The sequence below is a fragment of the Cydia amplana genome, chromosome 14 (genome assembly GCF_948474715.1).
Source record: "Cydia amplana chromosome 14, ilCydAmpl1.1, whole genome shotgun sequence".
Classification (NCBI taxonomy): domain Eukaryota; kingdom Metazoa; phylum Arthropoda; class Insecta; order Lepidoptera; family Tortricidae; genus Cydia; species Cydia amplana.
In genome coordinates, this window is record NC_086082.1 from 6248621 (window position 1) to 6257713 (window position 9093).

Below are 9093 nucleotides of genomic sequence, written 5' to 3' on the forward strand. Positions count from 1 at the left end.
TGCTAACACCGGTTCCCAATGCGATGTTTTTTTGTCAGTGCCTACGCTGCTTTTGGGTAGACATGGGCGAAATGTGTCAGTAGAGGGAAAAGATTGATATATATCTTTTTATCACTGGGATATGTATCACTCTTTTATATCTTTATATCCGTGCGTATCAGTTGCCCCGCTCACAACTGTATCGGCACTTGCTGACTTTGCGTCATCTTATGAATGAGAGAGAGACAGACTTCTCGTTCCCGCGGAATAGCGAAGCGAATGACGCGTCCGAAACTCCGAATCCGCCCGAACGAACGCTGTCGCTCGTTCATGTTACTTCGGTCGACGCGCGAGTCGCGCGACTGAGACATCGCTTATCGCTTTCGCTTTAGTAAATCGTTGCCGAGGGAGTGAGAGGTACGAATATACTGATACATTCGGATTCGTAAAGACAAGAAGAGTGATTCATGAAACGAGAAAGATATATATCTTTTTTATCTATCACTCCTGAGTTACCCATGTCTACTTTTGGGGAAGATGGCTGATAATATTGATAATGATTTGTTGATATCTCTCGTAGAGGAACGTCCAGTTCTCTGGGATAAAACCATAGAAGAGTATAAAGACAAAGATAAGAAAAATAGTGCATGGAAGGAGGTCTGCCGAAGCATTTTTCCGACGTTTGACGAGCAAACTAATAAAGAAAAAACAAAAATCGGTAAGCATGTTTATTTATTTCGCATACTATTTATTCATTTCGTTAAGGGCCACTTGCGCGTTCCAGAGTTAGCCAACTAACTACATAGATTACCTACATCGATTGTCTTGTTTTTACCTATAGATACATAAAATTAGTAAAATGTGAGAAGTTTGTTACTGATTAATATTATACCTACTTACCTAATTAATTTACCAATGTCCCGTTTTCAAGCAAAAAATAACTTATTGCCGGTTGTTAATACTACAGAGGGCCTACCGCAAACACCGAAGTTCGCTAATTTAGGGAATCTTTATTTTTTACGCCAATTGAGGCGTTATTAGAGTGACAGAGATGAGATAGGTATTTGAAATTTACGAACTTCAATGTTCGCGGTTATAGCCCTGCCATCAAGATGTAATGTGAAATAGTCTTTGAAAACTGACAGTGGTACAACGTGGCATTTTTTGCCTGAATCTTTTCATCTCATTTATTTATAGGCATATGGATAAGAAATATTAATAAACTATTTAAAACATTATTACTACCTGTTTCTTATATAGTTGTTGTCATATTAGTCATATATGTAGCATGGAAACTCATCTTCCAAATATGTTTAAGTGTTAAGTGGATAATACAATACAAGTATACTAAGCTAATACATAGTTTTGTACAGGCGAATGGAAATAAAACCTAAATATACTAATATTAAATTATATTTTACTTAATTGCCAACTAAGGGCTCCCACATCACTAGAAAAGTATTTACAGAATTCATTTCTTATGTTAACTGGGTTTGTCGAGGACATATAATTTGTTGAATGATGTAAATCTGAAAAACCGTCGTCAATCAGTAGTTCTTCAGGTTGTTTAATTCCATCTCTACTAATAACAAAATTGTGAATAACACAACATGCCTTTATAATATCTGTTGCAAAGTTATATTGGACATTCAGTGGTCGATGAAAAATGCGCCACTTATTTGCTAGAATACCGAAAGTACATTCAACGTATCTTCTTGCGCGACTCAAGCGATAATTAAAAACTCTTTGTTGTATAGTCAAGTGTTTTCCTGGATATGGACGCATTATGTTATTCGTTAAAGGTAAGCCTTCGTCTGCTACAAATACATGGGGAATTGACGTCTGAGAACCGGGTAACGTCTTTGCTGCTGGTACGGGAAGCTGGCCTTGTTGTAATAATTCATTCAGTTTCGTATTGTGAAAAACTGTGGAATCACATTCCTTGCCGTAAGCTCCTATGTCCACATATACAAATCTATAATTGGAATCAACAAGTGCCAGCAACACTATAGAGTTGTAACCTTTATAGTTGAAAAAAAGAGAGCCACTGTGATCGGGACTACAAATTCGAATGTGTTTACCATCCAGGGCCCCAATGCAATTGGGGAAGTTAGTATTTTTAAAAAACTCATCCGCGATTTGTTCTAGTAGATTCTTTGTTATTCTAGGTATACTTTCACCTAGAAGGGTTTCCCATATAGCTTGACAGACTTCTCTAACTATTTTTCCGATTGTACTTCTTCCACGATAATCTGTATGCATGCATGTATTAGTTATATGTTGTCATCATCTTCCTCGCGTTGTCCCGGCATTTTGCCACGGCTCATGGGAGCCTGGGGTCCGCTTTGCAACTAATTCCAGTAATTGACGTGGGCACTAGTTTTTACGAAAGCTACTGCCATCTGACCTTCCAACCCAGAGGATAAACTAGGCCCGTATTGGGATTAGTCCGGTTTCCTCACGATGTTTTCCTTCACCGAAAAGCGACTGGTAAATATCAAATGATATTTCGTACATAAGTTCCGAAAAACTCATTGGTACGAGCCGGGGTTCGAACCCGCGACCTCCGGATTGCAAGTCGCACGCTCTTACCGCTAGGCCACCAGCGCTTATGTGTTGTATTAGTTATACGACCCCCGATGCAAATTAGTTCGTCTAGTTCCACACAACAATTTGGTTTATTCTAATACATTTTACACATGAAAATAAAATGACCCAGCAATGGGAACCATAATAGTAATGTTTAATCTAGTTTATTTTGATCGTATAATAAAATTGCAGGAGACTTTTATTGCTGAAAAAATTTTGCTGCATGCATGGGCTCGAAACAAAATTGTCAGTACATTGGCAGAGCCGTGTTGCTTTCCCTAGTAATAGCCCTTATCACATCTGTTATATTACTAGGTACCCGTCAAATAAATAAAAATCGTTATTTTTTTCATTAGAGTAGAAACGGTATTTCTTGTATTTGGATTTAGTTATTGTAGAATATTACCATATAAAATTAAACTACATTAGTATAATAATTAAATATTAGTGATTTTGAAACTAAAACATTATGTTTGTACAAACGCGAGAACCTCAAAAAATGGTCTGACTAGACGAAAACATATGCACCGGGGCTCGTATATGCAAGTTAATATAGATGGTCAACCAAATCTTGTCAGTAAAAAAAGGCGCGAAATTAAAAATTTCTATGGGACGATATCCCTTCGCACCTACATTTTCGCCTTTTTCTACTGACAAGATTTGGTTGACCCAATATAGTTACGCAGCCATACAAAGTGACAACAACCGTCCAGTACAAATTATATACATTTTGTTGTAAATTTGTTATTGATTATGTTTTATTAGATACCTAATGTGTAAAAAAAGTTTAAATGTCATAACTAGGAAACAAATAAATAAATAAATATGTAAAAAGAAACTAAGATAATGAATATCGTATGCAACAATTTCCAGTTAGACTGTGATATTTACTAATAAAGTTTCCTATTATTATAGTACATGTGTAATTTAATGCAAAGGTCGAAAATTTGCAAACAGTCACTAATAATCTGAATTAGAGATGTTTTGTTTATTGACAATTTAAAATGTTTTAAATGGTTTTTATTTTTCAGGAAACGAGGTGTTAAAAAAATGGAAGAATATGAAAGACAATTTCACAAAATACGCAAAAAGGCTTGAAAGTTTAAATAAATCGGGCGCTGGTGCAACAAAAGTCAAAGAGTACCATTTCTACAAGCAACTCATGTTTTTTAAAAAAAATGCTGCAAACGTAACGGACTCGAGCATAGTTGAGGACCAAGAAAGTTGTAACGATGGGACCCACTTCACGCAAGAAGAAGAAGAAGATAAGTAGGAAGATAGAAGGTGGAATGTAGGTATAAGTAACTTGATATATTATTATTGTAATACATATAAGGAGAGGCATGTAATATGACTCTCCTCCATATTAGGTTAGGAATGTATCCATATACGGAGAGTCATGTAAGATGACTCTCCTCCACATAAGGAAGGGAATTTAGGTTACACGTGTTTAGGTGGGGAGACTTACACGTGGATGGTGTCCAGTAGCATGACCTAAATTCCCTTCCTTATGTGGAGGAGAGTCATCTTACATGACTCTCCGTATATGGATACATTCCTAACCTAATATGGAGGAGAGTCATATTACATGCCTCTCCTTATATGTATTACAATAATAATATATCAAGTTACTTATACCTACATTCCAAAGTGACGAAGATGGCCAGAAAGATGAAACTGCAAGATCTCGGTACCAGCCTTGTTCTCGGAAAAGAAAAGCAACCGACCAATTTGAGTCAGACATACTTCAGGCCTTAAAAGAGGCAGAAAATAGACATCTGTCGTTTTTCAAAGCTATTTTACCGTCGCTAAACAAATTAGACGATCATCAAACTTTAATATTTCAAAGTCGCGTCTTACAAGTACTCACTGATCTCCACCAACGGTCACCAAATAGTTACCATAGCTCATTTCAAAATAGTTACCAAAGGTCTTACCAAGTCCGCTCATCTTACCAAGATGGTAACCCAAGACCCAACTCGTCAGCATACGAATCCGGTTACCAAAGACCCCAACAAACATTTAATAATCATCCACCAACAGTCCCTTCATCAGGTCCTAATTATTTACAAACACCTGTAGAACCAGTCTCCAACGAAAGCGACAGTCAATCAAACAATGAATATGAATTTGATTTTTCTTAAAAAAATAATAGGAAGCACATATAGGTAAATTAGAGTAAGTACGTACTTTTACTAAAATTTGATTTTATTAAGACTTTGTTGTTTATACAAAAAAGGTAATTTTCTGTAGTATAATACATAGATTAGGTATATTATTTTTATTGAGACTTTTATTTATATGTACTCGTATGTACAGTTGCGTTCACAAACAGCTTTACAAATCAACGTGACCTGATTGTCATTGTATTAGAGCCATTAGAGGTGTGTAAATTATTTATGGAATGTTGATTTGTAAATATGTTTTTGAGCTCGACTGTAACTATATGGAAACTGTTGATTTTTCTAAGATATATTAAGCCTGTATGAAAGTCGGTGATTTAGCAAGTATCTAATCATGATAGCCATATTTATATAAGCGATTGTTGATTTTTGTAGATATATCCCTATATATATTATTATTTTTGGAATGTTGACTTGTAAAGATGTTTGTGAACTCGACTGTACCGATATGAAAACTTGTTTTTTTCTGAGATTATATACCTATTAAGCATATATGAAAGTTGGTGAATTAGCAAGAAATCAGTATAGCTATATTTATATAAGCGATTGTTGAAATTGTGATTACACATTTGTAAAATTATTAAAATATAGCGCTACTTACGCGCTAAGAAAACTTTATCATTTTGTAAAATGGTGGTGGCATTAATTTTAGAATTATAAGTGGTGATTTTCAGTAACGATTACAGTTATGTATGTAGTGGAACCTCCAGAGCACGAATCTCATGGGAAATGCCAAAAAATTCGTGTTAACGAGGAGGATTTGTCTTATAGAGGGCACCGACTTAGGAAAGTTCTTGTGGGGTTTTATTCGTCTTAAAGAGGTTTCGAGTTACAGAGGTAATAAAACACGCACGAAATATTAGTGTTAGAGAGAGCTAATTGTAGAAACTGAGAAAGTACAGTTTTATTATCTTTTTCGAGTTATAGTCGTGAAGGGAATCGTCGTTCGTCGTTTTACTTCGTCTGGTGAGGTTAAATATTTCGAGTTATGGAGTTTTAGGACTATGAAGGGAAGGGAATGGCATTTTATTTCGCGTTAACGAGGAATTCGCCTTATCGAGGTTCCACTGTATTTTCATGGAAGTTTTTGATTTTCATAAAATATTTATGTAAAAATAGTATTTTGAATAAGAAATTATAGTCATGTTAGTATATAAAAAATGACGATTTAAAAATAAAAGTTGTTGATTTTTGATTTAGTTAGCCACAATTATAAACATATTTTATATAGGTACCTCCTAATAACGGCAATCTTATAATAAGGTATAATATAAGTTATTAACATCAATGTTAACCATAGTAGTAGTATATATAATGTTGATTTTGTAAAAGACTTATATAGTTATATACCTACATGTTTTTTTTTTATTTACCTATTGAAAATTTCCTAATAATTATGGTCTAAAGAATTAAAATAATTTATATACAAAAATAGTTATCATTTCTTACCTTATTGTTAATCCCAACATCTCCAGAGGCCCAACGGGTCTTCTAAATATGTGTTTCTTCTTTATTCGAGGTGATATTTTGCATAAAAGTTCTTCAAAACACGGCACAGACATTCGAAAATAGTTAATAAATTTATTTTCAGTCATCTTCAACGCCTCGTATTTTCTTTTGAAATGATTTCCATTTTCATTCATTATACGAAGATATGGGTTCACCCAAAATTTTCTTCTCGATTGTTTTCTATTTCTGCGCCTTCTTAACAACAGCAAGAGCAGAACATGTGTGAAGGGATCCATGTCTGATCAAACACTGGTAGTCGAATTTTATTCTTTACTATGCAGTGCGGCATCGCACGCCGCTCGGCGGCACCGCGCGCGGCGACGCGCACCGCTTTGCGGCACCGCGCGCGGCGCCGCGCATCGCTCTGCGGCACCGCGCGCGGCACCGCGCGCGGCGACGCGCACCGCTTTGCGGCGCCGCGGCGCGGCACCGCAAAATTTTGCGTTGCGGCGGGCGTCGCCGCAGAGCGGTTTGCGGCGCCGCAGATTTCTGCGGTGCCGCGCCGCGCGGCGGCGGCGGCGCCGCAACGCGCACATGTGGCCGGGCCCAAACATGTATGGTTCGTTTTTGAAGGTCGATAACATATTTATGATTTTCCAATGTGTCAGATATTATAATAGGCGGTCCGTCGTCCATCCGATGTATTTGCTTTCACATTGGAGAGATATTTATGCCAGATGAGAGCAATCAGATAATTTTGATTTTTATGAGTAATCAAATATTTTTAAGCGACCCGATCCGATATTTATGCGGATACAGACTAACGATATTTTTGCCGGCCACAAAGCATCACATATTTTTACCGAGGTAGTGTCGTCATATACTTATGCCTCCAATGGAGCATCAGATATTTTTGCACGGCTGCCCACAGTCATATATTTATGCTGGTGACTGTACTAAATGTTAATTTAGTCAGGTAGATCTAAATTGCGAGTCACCACTTTTCACATTATTGTTTATACGACACATACTAGAAAACTGTGTACGACACGTCCAAGTCAAGTCAAGTTTACAATAAAATATGTCGAATTTAGGTTTCGCCTATCTCAAAAAACTATTGACTTGCCTGACTTAGTATACATTTTCTCTGTTCTAATCGAGCGAATTTGATTACTCGAATCTCTGTTTTAACTTTGGCCTACTAACCGTACTTTGGTAATACTAACCGTAGTTTTCTTTCGGCAGTGCTTCCCGACACGACGGCAGTAGATCTGGACCAACAGCTGTCCGGGCTCGTGGGGTCATCGCCCTCGCACCACCCCAGCCTCCTGCCCCGCTACAACAACAACACCGACTACAGCCTCTCCACCGGCCCGCGCTCCCTCAGCGACAACAGCTCGCAACCGGAGAGCCCAGTACAAGACGACCTACTAACATCTAACACAACCACAAACATCGCCAATCACACCAACAGTTCTAATTTCCCTTCCATAATGGGCAGTCAGAACTCCTCTTACGGCAGCAGTAACTGTAACAACTCCTTATATCCTGTCCTACCAGCAAGTCTACTATATAGCCAACTCTATACAGCAGCGAACCAGACGCACAACTTCCATCCTCTACACTCCAACTCGATACATTCGACGCAGAACCACCACAACGAGCTACAGACTATGATGGATCAAATATCCTCAACGACGAACAATCATAGACAGCACGGGAATCACGGGCAAGAGCTATTGCTCGGTGGAGGGAATTCTTGTGCTGCCGCCGCGGCGAGAGGGGAGGATGGCAGAGTAAATAATCTTGGACAGCGGGGAAACCCACAACCAGACAGCAATACTGTCTGGCGACCTTACTAAAGTCAATTTGACGCTTCTTTCTTTGAAGCGACGTTTCCGTAAAGGACACTGTGCAGTGCTGTGTAGATACGTGAATTTCTTGGTTAATAAGAAATATTTAAGCAAATATCCCAGTTCAGAGCAATGATCAAAATATTTTTTATTAAACATAGCAAACGGGCAGTTTGTTTTCGAAAAGTCCATGTCGATGTACAGAAGAAAGAAGTTGTCAATAAAATTAAACAATACGATTGCAACGAAATAGAATTCGGATGTTAATTATTATGATAGATAATGTAATTAAGTGTAAAATACAAAAACGTACGGGTAAATTTGTTTAGTAAAATTGTATGTTCTTTGAAATTCGCTCCCGTCCTAAAATTATACGACTTTGATTTCATTGATTCAAAAGTAGAGTCGTGAGTTTTTGAATTTTATTCAAAAATGTAATTTGTAAATAAGAATCTGTGAATACATTGTTGTAAATGCGTAATGTTAAGTGCAATAGATGTGCAATTATAACGTTGAGTAGATGTATACTGATAGACTAAGAGACGCTGTCTGTTGGGAATGTGACGTAAGTCCATAGTTGTACAGTACGCTGCTACTTATAAAGTTAAGCGCCTCATCACTCTTCGTCTACATATCTTCAGCAACGACAGATACATGGATATTTAATGAATGAATGAATGAGAAACCTATTTCTACAAAGGCGAGTTATTAAAATGTGAAGTCAAATAACATTTCCATTTATTTTGCTACAACAACAATCGATTGAAAGAGCGACACAGTGTCGATTGTCGCCGACACTATGTTAAGATTTGGATACTGTGTCCAAATGACATGGTAAAAATGGCTTCACTAAGTGTGTATCCAGTGAAAAGGTACAGATTAAAATGGTACAAGTTTCATGCAAGTTATTTATGTACATATATGGAACTCGTACAAACATACTGGATCTGGAACCACACCACACGACCCCTTGAAGATTCACGGAAGATTGCCGAGGCACATAATTTTATTTGTAGTATTGTAGATACCATTTTAGTTTG

The 9093-nt window shown here is 37.3% G+C and overlaps 2 protein-coding genes across 2 annotated transcripts in view; one reads left to right on the forward strand and one right to left on the reverse strand.

Moving 5' to 3' along the window:
* The window catches only part of LOC134654027 (runt-related transcription factor 3), a 50062-nt gene extending 41385 nt beyond the window's left edge, over window positions 1-8677 (forward strand). The window contains exon 5 of the mRNA XM_063509416.1: window positions 7446-8677. Coding sequence (XP_063365486.1) covers window positions 7446-8062 — 617 coding nt within the window. The 3' untranslated portion in view covers window positions 8063-8677. The remainder of the gene's footprint in view (window positions 1-7445) is intronic.
* LOC134654040 (uncharacterized) lies at window positions 1383-2241 on the reverse strand. The gene is made up of 2 exons (XM_063509436.1): window positions 2061-2241; window positions 1383-1796 (listed from the first exon to the last, which is right to left on the reverse strand). The coding sequence occupies exons 1-2, from the start codon at window positions 2239-2241 to the stop codon at window positions 1390-1392; spliced, it is 588 nt and encodes a 195-aa protein (XP_063365506.1). The 3' UTR covers window positions 1383-1389.
* Window positions 8678-9093: the final 416 nt, after the last annotated feature.

What these genes read in the sequence shown, in the direction of transcription:
- LOC134654040 (XM_063509436.1), bottom strand. Translation starts at nt 2,241, where the DNA reads ATGCATACAGATTATCGTGGAAGAAGTACAATCGGAAAAATAGTTAGA. An exon ending in TTGCATTGGGGCCCTGGATG is followed by an intron (nt 1,797 to 2,060) that starts GTAAACACATTC and finishes ATGTATTTGTAG; the next exon opens with CAGACGAAGGCTTACCTTTA.